General features: G+C 43.0%; 1 protein-coding gene across 1 annotated transcript in view; it reads right to left on the minus strand.

Moving 5' to 3' along the window:
* LOC127472823 (deubiquitinase DESI2-like) overlaps positions 1-21,449 on the minus strand; it is a 57,535-nt gene extending 36,086 nt beyond the window's left edge. The window contains exon 1 of the mRNA XM_051791603.1: positions 19,837-21,449. Coding sequence (XP_051647563.1) covers positions 19,837-19,875 — 39 coding nt within the window. The 5' untranslated portion in view covers positions 19,876-21,449. The remainder of the gene's footprint in view (positions 1-19,836) is intronic.
* Between the last annotated feature and the right edge of the window lie 4,623 nt (positions 21,450-26,072).

Below are 26,072 nucleotides of genomic sequence, written 5' to 3' on the forward strand. Positions count from 1 at the left end.
TTCCTCTCTTCCCCTTCCCCCCCACCTCCATTTGCATTTCTTTCTATAAAAATCCATTAGATACTGCAACTACATCTTGGCTCCTATTTATTTTAGTGAAAAGAGAAAGGGTTGTATATTTTTACCATGGTGTTCAAATGGGTTTGTCTGCCAGATTCTTCAGAGAGCTGCCAAAAAACTCTCCAGCATGCAGAGCAGACATCTAACCTCAACTGTGGCCAGGCTGAACTGTGATGTAAGAAAAAGAGGTAAGCACTGTAATGTCTCATCTAGCTCACAACATCCTCTAATATCAAAGACATCTGCTCTCAGATTAAACTATCTCCCTAGATTGGCCCTTGTAAGAAGCTTCTAGATGCCCAGATATCTATGCCTTATTCAGCATTATCCAACAATATCCCACCACCTTTTTTAAAAGTAGATTGTAACTCATTTCTAGGAGTGAAGAAGCACGCTCTAAGCACACACCCATTTTGATTAGTACCTGAAAAAATAGCCCATGCTCTTAATAGGACACTGTACATAACCCGTATTCCATATTGACCCAAAAATGTTTCCCACACAACCAAAGAACTAAAAAAATCACCACACTCTTTCCAGAGTGATCCAAAGGGCAGGAGAACAAAGGCAAAACCCCATACAGTCGGGCTTAGCTTAGATATGGACACAACTCACACAAGACATGAAGGGGGACAGATGGGGATTTCAGTTCTCCTGAGCTGCTTTTCTCTAAGTTCACAAATGCAAGCTAGGGAATACAAGTGGTCATAAAGCTATAAATTAAGCTAATTATCCAGTAAACCAAGAGAAAAGAAAGATTTCTATTCCTGTATAACAGGGAAGTAATCTTGACACTCTAGCCATGAAAGCAATGCATCATGCAAGTGATGAATGGATAGGTCTGAGACCATTCAGTTCCCACTCCATGTATCTGCCTTCTCTTGAGTTAGATGGATGCATGTAAGAGGTAAACAGATTCATCAAACAAATAAGATCAGCAGCCCAGCCTGATATATTTCATCTTATGTGAAAGTTCCATTTACTCTATAAAATGAGTTCAGTAGGATTTATATAATTCATTTTACTGTGCTTCCTTTTAGCACCACAATAATCTTGCTTAGCCTCTCACACTGGAAGAGACCAAAAAGGGATAAAAACCCCAAAATAGTAGTATTAAACTAGTCATCATGACCAAAGGAATGCTTGCATGACTGGGAGAGCTCATCTTGGGAGGTGTTAGTGTCACCAGATAGAGCCCATAAGCCAGACTCTTTGCATGCTTCCTATCAGATCTAGATGAAAAGTAGCTCATAATCTCTTTGGAGCCAGAACTCTTTCTCTGGTTCCCATTTATAAAGTGTCTTCATGGTGGAATCCCAGTTCATGATTGAGGCTCATAGTTGGTATCACAAATAAAACATTCACAGAAGGACAAGGCAAACACCAGCATGCTGTAAGCAGGAGAGCATTACCTCCTTCCACAGGAGAACATGGATAAAACTTGCACAAGCAAATAGGACATATTTGCTTGTGAATCACATGTGCAAGCATAAATACAGTCTGTATGTATATAACAAAGCCTTAGAGAACAGCAGCATTTTAACTCTCTGGTTTCCCTCAGGTGGCTTGCTAGCAATAAGCAAACATGCCCAAGAGTGTGTACAAAGCCAACCATGGGTAGACTGACAATCAGCCTCCTTTCACATATGCTATTTTAGTAACCAAGCCTAGAAACAAGCCCAGTATGGCACCAAAGGTGCAGCACTGTAGATTGGTCCTTGGCAAAACTCCTTATAGGAACAATTTTCTCCTTATCATCCTCTCCCAGAATATAGTCACTTGCACAGCTGTGCAGCTGAATGCCTTTGCTTTCTGTGGCAATAGTCTGCTCAGAAGAGAACCTTCTTCAGCAAGTAAACTACAGAGGATGCAAATATTTTAACTCTCAGCTTACTTTATCCTCCAAGGTGTATTTGTACATTGTGAACAATGAGAGTAAATACACAGCTTGGTTTGCTACCCTGCAGCAGCAGCAACATTCAGGTAACCAAGCATGAAAACAGTGCTGAATAGAGAAATACTAGTCACCAATGCATCTTCTTTCCTCTCTCTTTGTAAAAAAAGACCACCCAGTGTGACATGAGCTTCATTCCTATTTTGTACAATTGTGTAGCCATGGTTTCTACCTCACTTGAGCACTAATACCATTGTGGTTTGTGCATCCGTGTTTGCAGATACCTTCTTTGCTTTCCCTTCCAACTCAGTCCTAGCGAGTCACATGCTCCGTTTTATCCATGTGATCAAATGGCAATACACAGTGGATGAGCAAGACCGGCCTGATGCTGAATTTCTGTGTTGACGCCAATTCCGAAGAAAAACACTTCCTAAGAGAAAGAACGCCAACTAGGTTCAGCAGAGAGATGGGATGGAGAATAACATGCTTCATGTCACAAATGAGCTTTCGGAAGATGGTTGAAGTAAAGAGGAACCAGTCTTCAGTCTTAAAGCTTTAAGAATAGCCAAAATTTTAGAAGCATCCAGATGCTCTGTTTTTTTTGGAATGTGGAACTGCTTGGCATTGTGGCACTCAAATCTTAGCTCAAATGCATAATCACATAAAAGATTTAGACAACATGAATACACAAATTAGGGGTGGGAAAACCACAGGGTATCCAGCAGACAGCACTGCAGACAGAGAGCACTCTTACTGATCATTCCTCATTCAAATTGTCTCAGGACCCTGTGCTTTCAAAAGCAGAAAAAACATTGTCACTTTTACCTTCTAGATAGACCTAAAAATTATAAGAATAGCCTCTCCAGTAACATTTATTTCTTCAATTCTTCCTCCAACATGTCAGAAGAAAAGTCTTTAGGGGCAAGTGATAGCAAAGCTGTAGAAGAACTCAAACCTGATACTCACTGTTGCAGAGAAAATAAATTCAGTCTTTCCATCAGAGCTTTCTTATTTCCACAAAAAAACTGGTGAGATTCCCATGCCTGAAACTTCCACTTTTATTTTTGTATGAGGAGTGGGAAGAGTGAGGAAATCAGAAGAGGCTTTGTTAAACATTGACATGGATGGGTGTACGACACAGACAGAATTGGCCCTGGAGGATTCCAGGGGCAGAACAACACTTACCCAAGAGTAACAGAGAAACCACAGGGACAGAATAGCTGAATTGTTAATGATTGTGGGCAGCCTTTTGTGTAAAATGTCTCTGGGACCTGAACACCGGTGTAGCAAGTGTAACGCTAATCTTCAGAGGTCCATATGAGAGCCAGGGAAAAACACCTCTGCAAGCCTGGAATCCAAACTGGATTCATTAGTAGAAACAATAACAAAATATAGCATTAATGGGCAATAAATTTGATCTTTCAGGTAAGGATCAACATGAATTCTGCAAGGGGATGTCCTGTGACACTCACCTCTTGACATTTTTTGGAGAAAGCAGTGATTTCATTGACATAGTTAACTTATTTCAAAAATGTTTTTGATCACATTTTCCAGAAAACATCTGTAAGGATTGAACTAGTCATGAGGCAAAGAGATACAGTGAGGTTCTGCAGGTAGTGCAATAAAGTAGATAAGAACTAACTATTCTGTCTGATATAAAACCTATCAAAATGAAGTCATTATTAAAAAAAAAAAAAAAAGAGAGAGAAAAAAAAGTACTTAGCTTTTCACTACTATGTAGTACACCTACTTGCAAACTCCCTGCAAGGACTATTAATACAAAAGATTACATTTGTTCAGGAAAACTGAATGAAAGAAAGAGCCATAGAGGACTAGTAAAGAGGCAGAGGTCAAGCTCAGAGACGACTCAGAGCAAAAAAATATGTGACCATGTTAGAAAGAAGTGTCATATATGCTTGTGCTGCTCCATCTCCACAAGCAGGCATTGAGGGAAGAATAATCAAATTGGACTAGATGGATGCTTGGTCTCAGCCAGTTCAGCCATTTTTAATGCTTGTGTGTTTTTTTCTGTGAATAAGAATGAAAACATTGAAAGGAAACCTCGGAAATATAAAGCAGGGAGCTGTTTCAAAGATGAGCTTTCACCCACCTGAAAGACTCTGAGCAAGCCTTATGACCCCCTGGAAGAGAATCTGCCTCACACTTTGATAGCCAGGATACAGTTTAAGCAAAGGTTTTCAGATTATGCTGTAATTGCCCAATTAGCTCTTGCGTGCAAAAGGGATTCTCTTGCATTTATCCATATCCAGCAGGGCAGAAGTCCAAAGCTTTCTGCCCACTGTGGATTTGCTCTTCCAATTCATTAGGATTAATTTCTTCCCCACCCACACAATTCTCTGAACCTCTTCCTCCTCTTCTGCCCCATTGCCACCTGTCAAAGTTACAAAGATGATTGGTGCTTCTTAAAAGCAGCACAGACAATCTTTATCTATCTATTCACTGGCAGATGCTTTCTCCCCTCTGCACGGCCCCCCCGCCCCCCAGCCCTTTGCTAGACTAGTTCTTTCCAAAAGCCTCCAGCCTGGCAAGCTGTCCCCAGAGCACATATGTGCGTGCAGTGTTTAACCACATCACCTCCTGTAACCTCAGTGTGTAACGTGTTCCTATCCCCCCAAAATCCTAGGTAGCATTTTATTTTGACAAGTACCAAGTAAAACATAAGAATATTTTCAAATCTATTGGCCATCAAATTAAATGATAACCTGTGTAAACTGGTCAGCATAAAGACTTCAGGCTGGTTCAGAGCAATTGTTCTTATTTGTAAAACAGAGGATAAATTTTGGTGGATTAACATATATCTAATCCTGTTGTTGAGTCATTGGGCAGAACTAGGACTGACTGTTTCTCCTTTACCTCTTCCTATCTCAGTCCAAAGCTTATACAAAGCCATGAGAATCAACGGAGGCATTAATTGTTCATGCTCTGACTCATCCGCCCCTGTTTACTCCCCTGTTTACTAAGTGAGATGTTTTTAGAAAGCCTCTTGAATTATATTACCAGAGGTGCTCTGTAAATAAATTGGTTTGGGAATAACCATCTCTGATCCTAGGAGTTTTCTTTCAAACTGGAAATCACAATAGCATCAGAAAGCCTGCACTTTCATTTTGAAAAGACTGAGTGCTGGAAGGGTGCTTCTGACCCACAGTTCCTTTCAGTGCTGGAAGCTATCTGAATTCCATCAAAGGGGAGCACAGGTAAACCAGGAAGCCTCATGTAAGCACTTTGCTTTGAAACATCTATCACAGTCCTTAAAAAGAAATCAGAGCATTTTCAGCAGCTGCAGCTGGAAAAGAGTAAGAACAGTCTCACAATCATAACTCCACATCAAACCCCAAGAGACTGCACAGCAACAAGTTACCTAGTCATAGAGTCATAGAATAGCTCAAGTTGGATGGAACACGTAAGGATCATTAAGTCCAACTCTCTGCTTCTCCTAGGACTACCTAAAACTAAACAATAATGACTAAAAATGTTGTCCAGACAGTCCTTGAACTGTGTCAGGTTCATGCTGTGACCACTTCCCTGGGGAGCCTGTTAGAGTGACCAACCACCCTCTCAGTAAAAAACTTTTTCTAACATATAATCCAAACTTCCCCTGACACAGCTTCATTCCATTTCCTCATGTCCTAGAAAGAGACAAGTCAGCCTCTCTGCATGTCAGTGCCTCAGCTGCAGAATGGGAATGACAGCCTTTTCCTTCTCCAGAGAAATACTGGGAAATACACTAGAAAAGACTGAGAAAGGATCATGTGCTGGAGTAGCAAAGGCTAAGCAAATCCCTTGAGTATTCTCCTGTTCCAGCACCTGCAATGGCAGCACAACATGGAGATAATCACATTTGCTTTAAACTGTCAAGTACCATCAGCAGGGTCCAGAGCACGGAACTGCTCAGTGGGAGCTAATGTGTCCTGTCACAAAGCACAGCACACAGCCCCCTCATACTGCACTGTTTTCTTACCCACTACTTCTGCACCTTCAATCCCTTGAACAATATTCACCACACAGCAACATACGTGTCTGCAATTTGCACACCGTCATCTTGAGTTGCTTGGGCTTTCCTGAATTAAATGAATAGCAAATTGAGCACTGTCTTTCCCTCCCCCTTACTTCACTCTCCCTTTGCTTTTGTACATGCTGAAGTAAAAAGCTTCCTCTGACTCAGATTTCAGCTGTCACAGATTTCAGCAATTTTCTCCTAGGAAGTCTAGATGCTAATGACAGAAATAGCAGCTGTCTCTAAATACTTCATCTGCTATCTTTGATCAAAGGGCAGTAAAGGCCAAGGCCAGGAGCAGGTGTAGTGGCTGACTACTTGCAGAAAATCTCATTTGTGCCAGGCAGGCTCTGTTGAGAAGGGAGTGGAACCACCACCCCCTTATTGACAGGAAGGCTAGGAACAGTTGCCAGGGTAAGCAGGAGTAAGGTGGCAACAGGGCATGTGCTCACCTGGGCAAAGGTCAGGCAGCCAGCCAGCAAGATGCAGGGCTGCTGCCCCTCAGCCCACCACCCAGAAACCCTGCTGCTACCTCCCATTCCTATGGGAGTCACATCAAAACAGGCAGCTACATGCTAATGCCAAAAAGCAGTTAGGGTTTTAACCTCCCAAACATCCCACAAATATTTCCTCCCACCCCAACAAGAGCATCTTACAGGTGAGATGACTCAAGATAATGAGACTGAAGTGACTTGTTAGAAATGCAATTGAGATGGGAACTAGGACTAAAGTTTTTGTATTTCTCTTTCTCAACATCCAGTGCTTTACTCAAAATGAAGGTTTGGTTGTTCTCGGCTAGGGTCCAAGGACATGCTTTGTTGGCAGCATGACACAATCTGTTTAGAGCTTTTTGATTCCCACATGTTCAAAGCACTTGTACTTTCCTCAAAACACTGTGGTGTCATTGAACACAATGTTATGTTTGAACTGAAAGGAGGAAAAAACATCTTCATCTATTATTACATGTAAATAAGAGTTGGTCTTCTACAATCCTGATACCTTAGTAGAGAATGAAGTAAGAATGACTTTGAGCCTTGCTGTGCTAATTAGTGACAATCTACCATGAATTTGCTGAGACGAAAAAACATCCTGTCAGATCCACCATAATTTCTTTCACTCTGCGTGAAGACATCCTGGGATAGAAGGAAGGGTGGAAGGGAAGACAGAAATACTTGAGGACCTAACCATGTCCTAGGGATCCTAAAGAGCACAATTTAAGTCACGTATCATCTGTCTTAATGGGTTCACTTACCTGCAATACCCAAGGCTTCCCACAGTACGATTTTAAATGGTGGCAGGAAAGCATCATATTGCCTAAACCAGAAATAAAGTGCCAGTGCCATTCCATTTCCACTAGAATTGTCCCAGCTAGCAGGAGTCAGGCATCAGGTTCTCATGTCTGAATATTCCCAACAGTAAGAAGTGCCTTGAGACAAGTTGAATGATGTTCTTCTTTCATGCCTACTCTTTGGTCTGCCTCCTCTCAATCTCTCTTTTAGGATAGCATATAAGCTGAATCAGAGAGCAGGCAAGTCCTAGAGCTCTACATAGCCTTGTGTTTCTCTGTTTCTAGAGCAACGGTAAGCACCAACAAACCAAAGAGAGGCACAACAGCCAGCCAACAGTCACAGAAAATTAGTTGTGCCCCTCAGGATTTAATAGCCCAGCAGGTATCTTTCAAGGGAGCTAAATATGAGGTATTTTTCCTAGCAAGTAGGTGCTCATAATGGGCAGTATACCTATAACTGCAGTAGCATTACAGTTGTAAATATATCCAATGGTACAGCACCAGTTCTGTTGCAGGATCCGTGATACAAGCTTAACTTTCTTTTCTGGTTTTCCAATTCACACATTTATTGCCCCTGCTAGTACCAGGTCATCTGGTGTGGGAGTCAGGTAAGATAATTCTGGCTGCTTAAGTTCTTTGACAGAACAAAAGCCTTACAATGAGTGGCAGAACACTAAAACCTTTCTGACTCGACTGATAAAACGGTTCTCCATGTTTCATGGGCAGTGCAGATGCTTGACATAAGGGATATTGTGATGATTAATAATTAACTGTCTGGAGAGACTGAGAGCTCAAGGACAGATGCCTCCCATCTGCAATCTCCAGGAGCTGAGGCTGCACTTTTCAGGAAGGAGGGAGGGAAGCTGGTAGGTGAGAAGGTGACAAGGTTGGCGTGCCCCGGGAACTCAGCAGCCTTTTCAAGACACTTTGCCTTTTATCTCCCAACACAGAAGGTATTATCCTGCACTTCTCTGGGTGGCTTTCACTATCCCAGCCACTGGGGGACCAGAGCAGCGATGATCCCTGCCAGTTCCTGGTGCCAACTCACCCAAATGAGATGCATCATTAGGAGCTACATTCATGTATTTAATAGGCTTGAACATCAGCTTTAATGAGACACCTCTGAGATCTTGGGAGAGGTAACAGACAGTTAGAAACACGCTTCAAAGTCCTGTGGGTACGAGAAGCAGAATTCAAGTTCAGAGGTACCAAGTACAGGATTTTTAAGTACCTGATGTGTTAGAGACTATTAATTTTTGTTCATTACACTAGCTTTAAAATTTCATCTGCATAAATTTCTTTGATCCACCAACGGCTTTAACTGTATTAAAATTAGCTAGAACAGCAGCTGCAATAGGCACTGAACTGCATATCTCAGAGTAATTACACATTACAAAGGGAATCCTTGAAGCATTTCAATAACATGCCATATTACAAACAGCACTTAAAAAGCCACAGATAGACATGTGAGCCTCCTAGCATAACTTTACTGCAGAGATGGATTCGGAAGGTAGGATGTCACTTTTACTTGCTTCCTGCTTCCTTGCCTTTCTGACAGAAGGTGTTTCAAAGAGCACTGAAAAAGCTTTAGTTCATCCTGTGGCGTTGAAAACTGTGAAAGAGAGATGTAAAAGGAGTCCTTCCCTTCCCATCCCCCTTTCCTCTTACATCCCAATTCAGCTCTCAGAGGACACGTTCCTTCCTATTAGCTCTGCCTGAATACAAGGAACAGAAGAGTACACACACAGCATTCAGGGGGATGTACGACCAATCCAATTAACAGGGTGCTGGGATGAACACCTTTCTGTCCTCCCTTGCCCCCCAGGGGTGTCCTGCCTGCTTGCCAAGGCCTCTAGCTACCATGGTGCAGAGCCTCTCCTGCCAGCAGCATTCTGCCCAGGGGAGGAGGCAGAATTTGATCTCAACAATAAAAACAATTGCAATTTTCATAGATCTATGTGCTTTGCATTCTTTTATCCTTCCAAAGCTTTTGCTTATATTATGAGATACGTAGGGAGAAAAATGGATTTATAGTACTTCCTTTTTAATGGTCCCAAGAACACCTGAGCTTGAAATGGACCTATTTAATTTGCCCCTGTTTCTTCTTAGCTTACACTGGATTTAATGTGTTCTCTTTCAATTCAGCACAACCCATTTTTTCAATGTCCTGGCCCCAAATTTTCTCCCAGTAATAAGCAGAAGAGGCATAGTGCTCCAGCAGCAGAAAATAGGTCTGTTCCACATCCCAAAGAACTGTCAAAGAGAAGATAGCCAGCTGTCTTGGAAAACAAGCAGCCATAAAAATTAGAGTGAACAGAAGTACAGCAAATGGCACTGCAATCAAGAACAATGAATGTTAGAACTGGCGACAGATGGTGGGTGGATTTCAGCTTGGGACATGCATTTTTAGCTCCAGCCTCCACAGATATGAAAACCTCCAGCGCTGCCTTCCCACCTTTCCACAATGTCTCCAACACAGGGTTGCTCTAAAGACATACTAGCCCTTGTATTAGTGCTGGGACAGACTCAGAAAAAAAGCTGCACAAGTAACTGACTCTCCAGGTTAGGTAGACACGTAAGGAGGAAAGGGCAGTAGAGATCCTCTCAGGGCAACAAAGCCTGACATCTATCTAAAAATTCCCTGATTGAAAACAAACATATAGGAGGAGGGAAGAGCAAGGTTGGCCTCTATTTCCCAGAAGGAACAAGTGCTTTCTGCTTGTACCTGATAACCAGAGTCTGGGAGGATACAGACCAACTTTCTGACCACCTCAGCCTGCCAGAGGGGGTTTGACTCTCCACCTGCCTCAGAGGAAAGCAGCCTGGCCACCCCATCATAGTGTATCTGGAGTCAGGCCTTCTCATTTCCTGGTGAAGCAGCTTTAGAGTCATATAAAGTAAATAACAGATTTCTTTCATATAAAATATCTGTTCAGCGGGCCAGAGAACAAGTGTGAGTAGCACTATTGCTTGGCTCCTGGACAACCTCCTGGAACAGCCAGGATCCACTGGAAACATCCACTCTTCTGCTGAGTATTTCAAACAAAACCTAAATGTTTTCACACAAGAGACCCAGAACAACCAAATCCCACTGTCTGCTTCTCTGGCAGACCCATGTGAAGCGGCAGTTGTGTTTGAATCCCTCAGGGATTTTAACCTGGCTTCTGTCACTCCAAATGCATCAGCACAGTAAGTGGTAGAAGTCAAATGCAGAACTAGTATTGTTACTCCTCCAGCCCATAAGCAGCACTCATGTCAGAACCTCTGGGTATGTCATGCCATCTCAAATGCCTTAAAATAGTCAAGACATCTCTACAAACTTGATAGCTATGAAAGAGGATCAATGAGGGAAAATAGCTCGACCTTTCCTGAGAGGAATCCAGAGATCAGACGGATATCCTAAAATGTCTTTTGATATCTGTGCTTAGGCAGCTAGTAGAGCCTTTCATTTTTTAGATAAGTGATTTGCTAAGAAAGGATCTCAGCCTTGCCTGAAAATACCTACAACCTAGGCCTCCTATGCAACTAGAAGCATACTGCTGAGGCTCATGCCTCAGGTGCTGCCCAAGAATACAGATTAATGACAAAGGTGATGATTTTTCAGATTAGTCTCATGCTTAACCTCTTGCTCCTCTCTTTCTGTCACTTTTTACACTCACCAGGCTAATCCAGGGCTGGGAGAAATGACAAATATGGGGCAATTATAAAACCATCAGCTCCAAGTAGTTCCAAACAGAGCAAGACACACAGATGAGCCAAGAACAGATGTCTAGAACATTTTGTACCTAGCAAAAGATAACCTGTAGCAAAGCCTATAATTCACTCTGGAAGGCTACACTGGGCTCCTCATGCATTCTAAACCCTGAGGCAGCAACCAGCATCTAGGAAGCCATTTTTCTTGCATGAGTATCCAATATAAATAAATCACTAGTAGAAGATATTGAAGAGAACAGCAAAGGGGTTGATAGTTCCTCATGGGTTTAAGCATGACCGCATGGAAAGCACAGTAACAGATGCACAGTTGAAAGTTCAACAAACCACATTATCAACAGAGCTTACACTGTGCCAGATCCTTCCTTTCCCAGAGATGTGGATCTGCCAGGAGTCACATGGCATTCAACCCATTGTTGACACACTCAGTGAAGGCACTACACAGGCTAAAATGCTTTCAGCATTTCTAGCATCAGACACTTGCTTCTGTAGATCACAATTCTTACCTATCAGAGATCATTTGTAACTCCCAGCATTTATTCTTCCCTCATCATTATGTTTCCAGACACCTTAAGATTAATTGCTTAAAAATTAAGTTACCGATTAAAACCACGTTCCAATCTTAGGATGTAGCCTCATATTTTTTTCTGAGATAAGAAGTCTCACAGATTCACATGCTGATAGATAAAGCTCTGAAGTAAGGAGATACCTACTTTCTCTGCTCTGGATCTTTCACACTCAAGAACATCCAGTGTTTTTTTTCTTTCCTAACAGTTTGAGTCCATTTGTTAGAGAAAGAATCATTAGACTTGTGAATTTTGTTTCTTTTCTTCCCCAGCAGAAATATAGATTTTATGTATTGATTGGTCTCTGCCTCCCTCCCCAGCTTCAGCTACGTCATCTTGGCATAGTGACAGGAACAAGAGAGACTGAAACAAACAGAAAATTAGAATAAGGGCAACTCAGGTCACCAACATAGCTTTCAGCCCTAAGACACCCATTTAAATTCAGTTCATTGCAGTAATGCACAAATATATACCTGTCTATCATCACACTTAGAAATGGATCTGACATTTGTTCCAACTTAGTAGCTCTGCTTCTACCACTAATGCTCAGCTCTCCCCTGCAGAAGCTCCCAATGTATGTATAACTTAGTCCCTCTGGGCTTCTGAGTAGGAAGCTGGATGACCAGCTGAGCCCCACAACCAGAGCAGCTCAACCTACACACCAGGGATGAGGTAAAAAAGGCAGAAGGGTCTGTTTTGCTACTGCTAGCATAAACTTATTTGTTAGGAGAGTGACAGCCTCCAGTACTATCAATACATCAGCTTTCATCAATGCCAAGAGGGGTTTGTTTGGTTTAGGGGTTTGTTTGTTTGTTTTAAAGAATAGCCAAGTAACATTAGGAACCTTGACAGCAAAGGGAGCCAGAGGCTAAATCTTGCTGACAGAAGTGTCATGTTCTAAAAGAATTCTGCCTTGCTATAAGGGGAAAGCCCAAAAAGCATCAGAGAAAAATCACTGGAAACCAGCTTCCATATGCTTTCAAGAGGAAACAATCATTTCTCTCAGAGCTGCTCAGAGCCAGGCCAGGGGATTGTGACTTTGCCTGTAGATGGAGTTAAAGAACAACTTCCAGTAGCAGCAAAAGTATATCTATATCTTCTGTATCTCTTAGAGCTGACCTTACTTTGAGCCCCTAGGTTTACACCTGAAATCCTGGCCATAAGAATCCTGACTCCTCAAGAGTTCAGGCTGCCTTGAAATGAGTGCTTTAGAGACACTAAGTCAGATTGTCATCTGCAGGAACTGACTCAAGAGTAGTGATGTGGGAACTGTAAGCTAATGACAGGATCTGAGAAGCTTTGCTCCAGAAGCAGAGTTCCCACATTTTTTTACATTGTGTTAGCTTTCCTAGGATCTCCTCACTCACGTGAGTTTCTTATATTTGCTGATGTAAAAGAGAGCATGTTGTGGAGCAGTTTTCCTAAGGCATGCAGGACTAGCAGAAGTGACAACTCCTGTGTTGCCCTGGATGAGTCAGTTCAACTCAGTCCACTGGGCAACAGAGCAATGGTTCAGTGAGCTTGCTGGTAGGATAAATGCTGTAGCCAGAGATAGCAATGACCCATGTACAGTCAAGAGACAGTTCTTACATCTCATGCATAAGCATACAGTCGCCAGCTACAAGACTGCAGTGCTGGAGAAGATCTGCAGTAAGATGGACAGGTAGTCAGCTTGTCACCCTGACAACATCAAAACAGACTGTTCCCCCGATGGATAACACATCTCCAGGCTGTTGTTAAGACAACAAAAATCCACTTATTATGCATAAATGGGCACACTTCATTGCAGGACTTATTAACCCAGGCCATGCCACTTACTCTTTAGCTTCTCAGTTGATTTAAATCAGTTGATATGTTTGGATTCCTTCTTCTTGAAGGAATGGACTCAGCTGCAGCTCAGTGTATTAGTTTTTTTAATCTTTTCTTCCTCCAATTGATTTCCTCTGTCCAAAGACACAAGAGAGAGGAGATGTCCAGTTGCATTTCATCGTCTTCTCACAGGCTTGAAGCAGGCACTGACTATAACACAGCGCTCAGCATCACCAAACTGCTTTCCTTTTCCCTCTGCTTCTGAGTTCAAGCAGGGCAAGGGAGCAATCCCAATCTGTGACTACTCTGCCTGAGGTCAGCCTGTTGTCACTCAAATTAAATTGATGCAGTCTAGGAGAAAAAGAGTACCAGAAACAAAGCCTAGTTTTCCTCACTGGCGCACACTGCCAGGCATCTCAGCCTAATTTATTTGAAACCTCTAATGTACTGCCATCAGACTTGCCATAACACCTTTTTTAAAAAAATTGTTCATATTTTTTTCCAAAGTCAAGACCATTTGCAGTGGGAAACGTTCCATCCAAGAAAACTGAAGCAGTCTGGACAGACCTTTCATATCTTGGGCTCAGGACTCTGTTGACATCCAGTGAAAGCAGTTTTCTCTGCCTCCTCTCTCATTTGCAGCAGTGGTCTACGTAGTCTCTCTGCCCTTTAACCAAGAGCCTTCCCAGAGAGTTTTTGGGCCCATAATAGAAAGTGTGATACCTGAGTGATTATGAATCCTGAACCTATTGTGCAGCATACAGATAATTTAATAGTCTAAACTCGGTCCTTCAAACAAGCAAACACAACAAAGCAAACCAAAAAACAGCACAGAAGGCCGACTCAAAGCTCTAGGAAGGTGCATAAAACAAGCATCTGAGGTCTACCCGATCCTTCACACTACCACCTTTGAGTAGCACTATGTTTGACTACTCTTGGAAAAAAAGATTGTTTAGCACTTACGTCAGACATACTATAGCACTGTAGGGAACCCATTTCCAGGCACTGGGCACCTGTTATCTCACCATTTTGTTTTGTTACATGGTACTCTGTACTTGATATGACTTGAAGAAAGCAGAATGAATAAAGCTCTGGATAAATGAAGAATTAGTGATAAAGTAAAACTCCAAGGTTAAAATCTTCTTCTTTTCCTTCAGGAATTTAAGGATTTATCTTTGAGCTTACCCCCACAACAAGCTCGTGAAGAAGATTAAAACACCCCAGATCTTCCTTAGCCAATCCTTATTCATGGAAGAGGAAATTCTTGAGTTTTGTGACTGGCCACAGAATAAATAAGAGTATGATACACCTACCAGGCTCTTCCAAGAACATGACAAACTTTTGAGTGAACAGTGTGTTTTGGAGAACTAAAATGATTCAGATTTGGCAAATAATTTTGGATAGAGATGACTGGCAAATATTTTAAGGAGAGTCAAAACATTTAATTTAATGTGTATGTATATATATGAGTGTGTGTGTGTATGTCTGTGTGTCTCTGTGTTGTTAGACTTTAATTAAAATCTCCCAAAGGCAATATTTTTGCTTTTGCTCTCTATTTGTTAAATACATTCACTTTTGCCAACATATGAAGGAAGAAAAAGAAAGAAGAGACCCTAGTGACTCTCCATCACCTACTCTTTCAGGATCACAAGTTCTTCAATTGACTTAGAGCATCTCTTCAGCTCATCACAGCAAGAAACTTCACAGCTATCAACGTACTTGACAAAAAAGTTCCTTGCTTTCCATGTGGCTTCCTGGAATACCAAAAAGAGTCAGGAGATGCTGTGCTTCTCCACACTGAGCAGCTCAGAAACAACTAATAAGTAGCGCAGAGATGAGTCCACTACCTGCACTAGGATTTTTCACTCTTCTGACTAAGCGAGCTGAGAGCATCAGAGACCTTTACCTACAGTAAGCACAACATGTTGACATTTTTCTGAGTAACTAGACTTATTCTTTGCTCCAAAGAGATAATAACATGCTCCATGATCTAGTCAGTGCTTAAAACAATCATTTCACAGAATGAAGTGCTAGTGCTTGCAATTCTGTTGCTACTTCTGTAATAGACTCAAAGGCTCCTTATATACTGAAGCTAGAGGTAAAAAGCATATCTATTCCTTCAGTCCTAAAGCATTCCACTGTAGAGGCCAAGTCTCACTCTCTCTTTTCCATTGCATAGGAAGCCCAAAAGGGATGCTAGGATGGTAAGTCTGTGCTGGTTTTCAATGGTACACACAGGTCATCACCTCCAAATTGTATATGAGCAAATTGCTGAAAATGACAGAGCTGAAAAGTGCAAAAGGAAAAGTAATTCCTTCCTCCATACTACTATTTTGTATCAGAGAAGTTGGCTTAAAGTACTAAAGTTTTATGCAATTATTCTGTGGCCATACAGACCCCTTAGCTTTATGCCTTTCCTCAGAGATTGCTGGTGTGTCCTCTTCTCTGCAGGGACTCTTGGAAACTATATGCATAACTCTTAGCTTTTATATCCTCAACCCAAAATGCCACCCCTTCTCCAAACACAGGCTGCTTGCCATAATATCACAAAACCAAAACAGAGGCCTTTATCATTGCTGTGAATTCAAGAATGCTATTGTGTTTGTTTTTCTTTCAGGGCCACTTGGATGATCCACTCAGTGGTGTGATAGAGAAATCAAACCAATGGCACCATCACCCACTGATCAGTGAAGCAGGAGAGACACCAGTCAGTCAGCTGCAGGGCCATCCTTTGCCATCACCATCAGCCTTTGGCCATTTAGCAGGCAAATGATATAAATTATATAAAGAACTGAAAGAACATGGGAGGACCATTATAAATATTTACATTTTTGTTACCTTTCTGAAATTGAAGTCACAGGGGAAAATCTCAGAGTCGGTCCAACTACAGTGACTTGAATCTTATTTCCCTCTCATTCACTCCAGATGGGATGACATGGAATAACAGTGGGACAAGGCTGAGAAAGAGACACACACACCCTTTTAAATAGACCCTACATCATTCCTCCCTGGCTCTGTGCTGACCAGGGTTCTCATTTTCCTCTACAGCACATCTCAGAGGCTCATTTTCCCCAGCAGAAAGAGTAAGCAAAAAAAAAAGCCAGTAGATCAAAATGACAGTTTTATATATTATCAGCTGCAAAGACAGTGGAAATTCAGGACAACTTTAGCTGTAATAAAAGAGGGACAATGGTGATATCAATATCTTTGCTTTTAATATGATAGCATGAATGTGCTATGCAATAAGCTGGAAATATTATCAGAGCCCCCAACTTGAATCTCTGCCAAGTAAACTATTTTTAGTGGAATGTGTTTAGCTTGCTTGTTAAAGATTAAAACCCAGGCAATAATTGCAGTTACTCTTCTGCCTGATTTAAATAGGCAACATTTATTAATGTACAGTGATTAGGCAAACTATTCCAAAGTAAGCCACAAAGACTTAAAGTGATGAGGAAACAGGATGATATCCTGCCTAAGAAAGTCAACCTCGTAATCTAAGACGTGTTCCATGATAAAAAGCTTATTGATGCAGACCAGAGGGAAGAGAATTACAAGTTATGAAAGAGAATTTGATTTGTCCTTCTGAAGTAAAAGTGATAACTGACTGATCAGAACAAACTCTGCCACAGATTTTATAGATCCAGTTATTTCCTGCAGGTTTCCAACCAAAAGTTGGCTTAGAGTCCGTGCAAGAGCTGGACTGGGATTCAGACTGGGAAAGAGATATACCCATGATAAAACCTCTGATCCATACTCTGTATTCACACTTACACATTAAATCAGAGTTCAATATCCTGCATATCTACTCTTTAAAATGTCCTAGTTGATCAGCAAAGTTCTCCTGCCCTGTCTGTTTTGCAAGTGCACAAGTCCATACAAGCTTGTACAAGGTCTTTGGCAAGAGATAGAATAGGATATGACCACCTAGTGTGCTGAGGGCGAGGAAAGTTTGCTTTTGATGAGAATATTCTGAATACTAGAAATACCCAGTGATTTTTGCTCCATTATTTTATGCTGAAGAAAATAAGTCTACGAATAGATCTACCTGCTTCAGCTATTTGTGCAAAACACCTCATTAAATAGCAGCACTTTTTTTCCTAAAGAAGCCTGGTACATATCCAATGGGTAAAAGGATAAATGACTATAATCTTTGAATACACAAGACTACACAGAGCGGGTATTTCATAGCTGCACAAAGCTCATAATTGAACTTCTGCCCTAAGGATAAGTTTTCCTGCAGTGTAAGTGCTTCCAGATGCCAAATGGGGGTCATGTTCTTTGTCAGGAAAGCAGAGCTTTACATCCAGTTAATTGCTGTCCCCAGTTGTCTTTTTTGTTGTTGTTGGGTTTTTTTCCATTGAGGCCAATTTTCCAACAGTTATTCAAGCAAATGTGTTCATTTCCCAGTTTCCCCACGATTCCCCACCAGTGTAATAAAGTGCAGATTTTGCATGGCTACATTCCAGACTTCGTGGTGTTAAAATCATAGCAACAATGAAAAAGCATGTTGCCTCAATAGTCATAATGTAGGATGTGAGCTACAGGTGACTCAGTGATAGTCAAACCAGGTAGTCTATATGAAAATAGAACAGTTTCTGTGTACAGACTGGTTAACTTGTGGAGTTAGTACTCACACATGAAGGTTTTCATGGTTTGCTAAGGAGCAAAAACTACTTTGAATTAAAATGATGACTGCAATTCAGTTCACTGTGTCCCATCTCAGAACACAGTGACCATGACCAGCAAGCCCCTTCTTCCATAAATCCTTTAGGCTGATCTTTGGTGTCAATCAAACATAAAAAGGTAAAGATGATACCCATGCAGTATTTGGATCTCTTTCAGTAGTGAAATATTCACTGATTTGGGCCGGATCAACCATGGTTGAGAGAGGAAAGTTCAGACTATAGTTTATTGCAGAACAAACTAAAAAATTGCAAGGAAGAGAGGGGATATTATAAAAGGACAACACAACTCCTTTATTTTCCTCAAAGTATTAATGATAAACTCTTGTGTGTGCATTTGCAATGCCAGTCCCTTGTTATCAAGCACTAGCTACCACTTACTTGGGTTACCAGACCTGTTGGTTGAAGGACAGCTTGCGGGAGTTCACAGTTCAGGCTGCCAAGCAACTGATCTTTAAATGCTCAAGACCAAAGTCTGGGGAAGGATTTTACACCAGCTTGCTCAATTTTACCAATAATAGCACTGGAAGAGGTGGCTTCAGTCCATTGTACTTGTGCTTTCTGGACTGTACCTCAGAGCAGACACACACCTGAACAGGCCTTACCACTCACTCTTCCCTCAGAAAACAACCCACTTGTTTTAGTCCTCAAAAGATCCCTTAATCTTTGTGATAAGAAGAGGTTTGACTTTTACAGCAACCCACTCCTAATCTCTTTGGTGTCTATTCCCCCTACAGGGAAACCCACACTATTCTGTGGGCTTCCTGATAAAAGTTGTCACTGCCTGATGATAAAAAGCAAATGTATGTTGTAATCTTAAAGGTCTGGAGCTGGATATTTAGAGCTCAGTCAGCACTGGGCCTTATAAGGTTGTATTTTCCCCAGAAAAGTTCACTAAATTTGTGGAAGATCTGAAAACTACTTTTTTTTTCTCTCTTTTTTTTTTAAATCATTAGTTGGTAAACAAAAAACAAAGATAAAGTACACAATCATCAAAATGCTCTTCATCTGAACATGCCTCTCCTGACCTTCTGTCAGACCAGCAAGCAAATAGGTTGTGCCAAGCTTTCTTCTCTTTGGAGGCTTGTGCCAAGATTTGGACCTTCTGATTTGTTAGCACAGATAACACCCACTCACATTCCCCTTTGCAAGAAAAGGTCAAGGAAAACGACTTGCTATCCCGTGAACACTCAGGAAATATTGCCCAGCAGCATGTGCCTGTGCTCCTCTCTGTGCTGAAACTTCACGAGACAATTTCTTAGTCCTGTTGTTGCAATTAACCTTTAGAGAAAATGATTAACTACATTCTTATGCATGTGAGGGACTGATCCATATTATTAGCCTAGAAACTATGTCCTTATTGCAACTCTACAGCTGTTTCTCCTCCCTAGATGAAATCCTGGCTCCTTCCCTACAGCATGGTAGTGCTTGCTTACTCAAAATTAAAGAACAATTATCTCCAGCAAAGACAGAGGTGATCACATTTCCTTCCTTAACTGGGGCACTGGAAATTAAAAAGTACTCTCCTCACCCAGTGCTGCTCCTGAAAGATCCTACAGAAAATCGAGCATAATACCTGTAATCTGGTCCAATATGCTAAACATTTAAAACAACCAAAAAAGCTGGGGTCAGCATCATCTCTGATATGACATGCTTGGATGAGGAGTTTGGGCCAGGGGAGGGGAAGGTGGGGCAGGGAATCAGCCTCTCTGGGGATCTGTGTTTGGCTACTCTTTGTACAATGCCTGCCTCCAAGCATGAACACCCACCCAGCCCCACTGTCCCCTCAATCAGTACAGTTTCATACTCACCATGTCATAAACATTCAGAATCACTGGTTCATTTGCCATTGTTGACTGCAGCAGAGGCTGGATTAAAACCTTTCAGTCCCTGCCAGATGTGTGTTGATGCCCCGGGATATGCTTTCACCCTGAGCCAGATAGAGGGAAATGCCTCATCCTACAGTCGTGCCGAAGGAAGGAGTGTGGAGGGAGGAGGAAAGGAGAGAATTCTCACTGGTATGTGTGTGTGTGTGTAAAGTTGGTTGCAGGGAGGCAGTAAGGGTTGGGTTGGGTTTGCTGGTTGTATAGGGTTTATTTTAGCCCTCCACGGCGTGACAGATCCAAGGTTTCTTTCTAACTCTGTAGTGCACCTTGGGGTCTGTAGACTCATACACCACTGTAACCAGGCACCGTCCAAGCTTGTAAATCCCGATCCACAGAAGACAGACTCTGAGCCCAAATATAAGCCCTCTTCTGGCACCGTGAGCAAGGCGGGGGGCAGTGTGTGCGGGGGGATTTCTCGGCAGAGCGGCAGGCTGCTACCGCAGCGGGCTGCCAGCACGACGCAATAGCTCTGGGCTCCAAGGCACGGAGCGGGGCCGGAGCGGGCGCCGAGGGCCCTCCTCCCGCCGCCGGAGCCCGGAGCCACCTCGGGATCTGTCCGCGGTGCTGGGATCGGTCCGTCCGAGCCGGGATCTGTCCGCGGTACTGAGGTTGATCTTCCCGGAGCTGGAATCTGTCCGCGGTACCGGGATAGGTCCGTCCAGAGCCGCGATCTGTCCGCGGTGCTGAGGTTGATCCCTGCTCAGACTCTCCTTTGCGGTCTCTCCGCCGCCGGCAGGACATGGTGAAGAGGCTGTGCCAAAGGAGCTCCAGCGCGGGGCTCAGCGGTGGGAGGGGGCAGAGGAGGGGGCTGGCTGCCCCCGGGGCACAGAGGGGATGCCGCAACCCCCATCCTGCCCACGGCGTGCAGGCAGACCTGGCGTCGGCGCCGAAGTTAGTGGGCAGTTCTCCGCGGGAGACGACGCGGGATTACTCGGCGTTGGGGCTGGAGGAAGGAAGATGCCGAGTGGGCGATGCTTCCAGGCGGGGTGCGGGGCCGGGGCTGGGTACCCCAGCTCTGTGTGCTCTGCTCTCCGCAGGGCCAGTCCTTATTTCACGATCAGCTCGTCCCGAGCTGGGCAGCCTCTACTGACTGACAGCCATGGGGACCTACCCCGTCCTCTGCTGGCTGGATGCATCGCTGCATGGCACACGGTGGGAGGGCGGGGAAGGGACGAAACGACTGGGCAGGGCGAGTAGTTTCACTCCTGGCAGCAGCAGGTTCTGGAGTTTTTTTCCGTCCTGGAGCTACTTTACAGTCATGTTAGGAACGGGCAGCTCTGCAATGTCTTGCCAACAAACACTCCCCTCTGACCTGGATGCGAGAATTAATTATAAAATGCACTGCGGTAAATTCATCTTCAATTTGCTCCTCCTCTCTCTTTAAAGGGAGAGCAGGGTTTGAGATGGTGCTGGGAGACGGTGCAGCTGAGAGGGAGAAAGAGCGTTTCTGTATCCAGAGATTTGCAGTGGTGTGGCAATTAGCACTCTGACCTTACACGTTCATACACCACAGACTTCTCAAGTGCAAAAAAACCCAAAAACCAAAACCAAACAAAAAACGCAAGGATGACCTCATCTGAGTTGGAGGCGTATCTGAGGCTGAGGCTCTCTGCCAGCTCACAGCCAACCAGATCTGAAAGAAAATTGCAGGGAGCCCGTTACATCAGCAAAGCCCAGCATGCCTCAGCCCTGTCTTCAGCTGCATCCCGTCCCGGAGAAGGGCTCACCTCCATTTGTCAGGACCGGAAAGAAAATACCATAGAGCTGCAGTCTTGTAAAAGACTTGTTACACGGTGTGCAGGAGGATTTCTTGTGAAGGTAGGCAGCATGAAAATGAAGTGAGCCCATGTCCTGCATAGCTGAGTGCCAGCCCAACAGAGTCAGACACAAAACTTTTCTTCTGGATAGTGCCAAAGGAGATCCAGAACTGCTTTGCTCTAACTGTATGGATTTGCATTTTGAAAGAGCAAAGCCACAGTTCAGGCCTGGGCATGAAGGTATGCAACGTGGCAGGGACTCCAGCACAGTCGATTCACCTGGACTAGTAATTCCATGAGTGGGCTAAGGCAATTCCACACACACGGAACAGGGGCTTGACCAGCACCCTGACTTCCCTCCCCCCACAGTTCTCCAGCCCACCAACTCAAACTGTTGGGTGCCATTAACCATCTGTCTGAGCAGCCTGGGGCTGAAAGAGCTGTTTGTGCAGATGAGAAAAGGCACTTTCTCCTCCCTACCATCTCAGAGTTCAGATATTCCTCAGAGGACAGACTGAGCCCCCCTTTCATTTTAAAAGCTATGGAGCAATGAAAAATTCCCTCTGCAACCACTCATGCCCTAACTTGTAAGACAAACCTCCTACTGAATCCCAGAGGGTTCCTACTAAACTTTCACAAATACTCTGAGATTGTCACTTTTGTATGTGTCCTGCTCTAGTGATGGTGATGTTTTAAGGAGACTTGAAAGGAGAGGGAACAGCTGATACTAGACTAACCGATGTAACTTGAAAAGCAGCATTACAAGCTCTTTCCACACTTGTCCACATGCTTACTTGCTAAATTAACTCCAATGACTGCTGTGCCCAGAGTTCACTAAAACAAATTAGAGACTTAAACCAGATACACCTTCCAGAGACAGACATATATAAATACTTAGGATTTGGGAAAGATGACACTCAGCCACAAGCTTAGATGTTTTGCCTGTAGACATTTGTTATTTAAAGGACTTTTGCTGTAGGAGAGACAGTAAATGTGACTTGCACATTAAGATCTGGATTCACTCCCTCTAACTTGAAGCAACTGGGAGATCTACATTACAAATGCCATTGCTCCAAGCTCCCTTTTCTTCCCCTTCACAGAAAGAAGTTGTTCCACATGGTGACTTAGCCTCCAGTGTTTCAGTGATCCATTGAAAGTTCCTTTTTTACCCCATTCTATTCTAGGTGACTTATTCTAACTCCAAGTAGAAGGGATCAGTCTGAATACAAACAGCTCATTAATATGAGATGTTTAACAGTCACATAAACTCTTCACAAGGCTTAGTTTGCTTTGGGCTGTGTTGAAGTGTTTCAGCAACAGCTCAGGTTGATACCAGTCAAGAAAGTGAGCTGCTCTATTTCAGGTGCATAAGTACAATCCTGCAGATAACCACACTGCCTACAGGCACGAGAGTCCATATCTTGCCCTATAAAAACATTTACATTTAAATGAATTGCAAATACAGAGGAAAAGGGAGATTCTTCTTACTACTGGTTAAAGCAGCTGGAACTAGTGCTTTGGGTTCTGTTTTGAATTCTTCTTTTAAACACTTATGCTGCTTTTAGGACATAGCAGACACACACATTTTTTCCACACACATCCCTAAAGCTAGACAAGACTTTCATTCACAGTTAAGCAGCCTGTTGCAAGCCTGCATTTTCTCAGATTCTCCACATTCTTAGCACTCCCTTAAAAGGGATTAATGTATTGGAGTTTAATTGTGATCATTCCCACTTACTATTCATGGCATAAGTGTGTGTGCATCTTCAAGGACCAGTGTCTTAAGGAGACAGTGTGGTCTTACATGAGTTCTTTGATTAAGAAAGAGGTGAAAAGGGTTAAAAGGAAAACAGTGCTACCACCCAACATGGACTAAAAAAACAAGAATCAGTTACAACCTTCAGGAATTACCTGGTACATTAACCAAGGCAGTCAGTAGCTGAGAACTTCAGCCACCTTCTCCAGGTCCCAGTCACAAAAATGGCATCGCTGGGCACTGTAAACAGAGTTGTGACATTCCACTGGGGGCAAGAACAGAAGAACAGCAGTGCAAGAGAGAAATAATGGCTAGATTAGAGGTGGTGGTCTATCTTCGAGTTTGTCTACCTGTGTTGCTATTCAGGAATTCTAGTTTAAATAAACACCTTTCCTTAATTTACCCTCATGCGCTTTCAAAGCCTCAGTAGCCACCCAGCAGACAATGGGGCTTTCAAGCACATTTCACAGTGGGGCTGCCCAGTTTAAACTTCAAGACATTTAATGGTCGTGTCTCCACATTAGGTACACCATCCCTGGGTGTCCATTATATTTTTTGACAACTTGTCATTTTGAATTGTATAAAGTGCTTCCACCCATGTCAAGTTGTCATTATTATCCGATTCTGAGTACATTAGTCAAGACTATCCTTTTTAAAAGAGGTATAAAATCACCTTTTAAAAACTAGAGACAATATTTTTTCAGGTCTTTGAGAATGGTGAGGTCTTTGAGAATTTTTTCAGGTCTTTGAGACTTGTCTCCCTGCTTCGAGAACGTAAAGGGAGTTGCTATGTCCTTCTTCCATCTACAGCAATAAATCACCACCTGGACACATGCTGGAGCTTTGTAGCCTCATTCCGAGAATGTGAGAGGAGGTATTTTGATTGAAAGAATTTTATCTCACTTCTATCCAAGACACTTGCATATACCAAGGATTTGAATTGAGAGTGGGCTATGGGAAAAAATGGGGAAAGAAAATCAGCATAGGATACCAGCAATGTGCTTTGCCCCATGTAAGGCAACACATGAAATATTTAACTTTATATTCACCAGAAAGAGAAAGAACAACAGCCAAATTGGATTACCTCAATCATTTAAAATATTTCCTTCAAGACTGTGGGGATTTGTAGCTGAAAGCTAGGCATGTGTTAGTAGATGGGGAATAATTGATATTTACACTGAATTGAGTCAATCCTGATTTTGCATTTTGTCTCCCTTTTCATTGCAGCTACACTTTGAAACTTTCTACTCTGAAGCTGTTTGTCAGGAAGCAATGAAGGCTGGCAGCTCCTAACATGGCTGGCAGGGCAGGGACTTCACTATCTAGGGCTCTGGCCTACAGCCCATGAGCAAAGTGTGCAGGGCAGACCTGGAGATGGCCACCACATTCAGCCAAGAGTCCAGATCACCAGGTAAGTTCATAATGATAAGGCAGGTCTAAGGTCAAGCCAGGACATCAGCCCTTGGGTTGGGCCCAGCCAGGCAGAGCCAGAGACCAGCACCCTACCGACGTCACCAGGGCAGGGATTTGTGACCCCAGGCTGGGCTGAAATGGTGCTCCTGGGCCATGGAGAGGCCCCAGAGAGTACAGGACTAACCCCTCTGTTTACATAAAGCAACACTGTCAACTGAGAGGCAAGCAATGTACACAGAGACTTTCAACCTGGAACCTGGGATGAAAAAGCTGAACATTCCTGCTCATTCTTATGCTGAGGATTAGGCAAGTAGTTGTTGTTATTATTGCTATTAAAAATTCACAGCACAAACAATCATGGGTCAAAAGCAGCCAATGGATGCAGTTAAAAGGCACAGAACACTAACAGGAATTTGTGTTGTATACCTGAGGAGCAAAGCAGGCTTAGTTTCAGAGGGTTTTTCTACCAGTAACATCTTCTGATTATTTATTTGCATAATGTTATAATAATATTCAGAAGCTGCAGGGTGGGGGCAGGGACACGTGTTGGACACTATATGAACACATAGGAGGTGAGTGCAGTTAATCAATGAAAGGTGGTAATTTAAGAGATGTGATTGATAGGTAAATGGCAAGAGAAAAGATACATCATTAACCCCATGTCACAGAGGTATGGGGAAGCAAAGTGACCGGACTTCAGCCAAACAGCTTATCTGCTGTCCAGTCAGGATCAAAGAGAACTGAAGTGAGGTGCCATGCCACACTTGTAAAAAAGACAGGAACTGACATCATCTAAAAAGCCAGATGCTGCATAATCCTGAATGTATCTAAGCTGCCTCCCTCTTGGACCAGGACAGTATTTGTCCCACTGCTGAATATGCCCAAAACTACCCCCACCAGGGCACTGTGGTTCTTCACTCCTGTTGCAGTCTCACAGAGATCAGTCTGGGTGAAGACAATCCACAGAACAGGAGACAGGAGCTCCAGTACTTGCTCCTAAACATGTTCCCTAGCTGCTAAGCTACACTTTTCCAGCACTCTCAAGCTGCCAACTGATTAGTGTCCAGGGTCTCTTTCTCAGTCAAGCTGAGTATCATGTTCTGCAGCTGCATCATAGCTGCATTCCAGTCATTCTAGAAAAATGATCAAAGGTGGTGGTACAGGATATTGATTAAAGAGATGCATATACTCATCACAAAACTTATTCACAGAATTTAGATATTCCTTATCCTATA

Source organism: Manacus candei, unplaced genomic scaffold (genome assembly GCF_025592945.1).
Source record: "Manacus candei isolate 608988 ecotype Guabito, Panama unplaced genomic scaffold, ASM2559294v1 h1tg000033l, whole genome shotgun sequence".
Classification (NCBI taxonomy): domain Eukaryota; kingdom Metazoa; phylum Chordata; class Aves; order Passeriformes; family Pipridae; genus Manacus; species Manacus candei.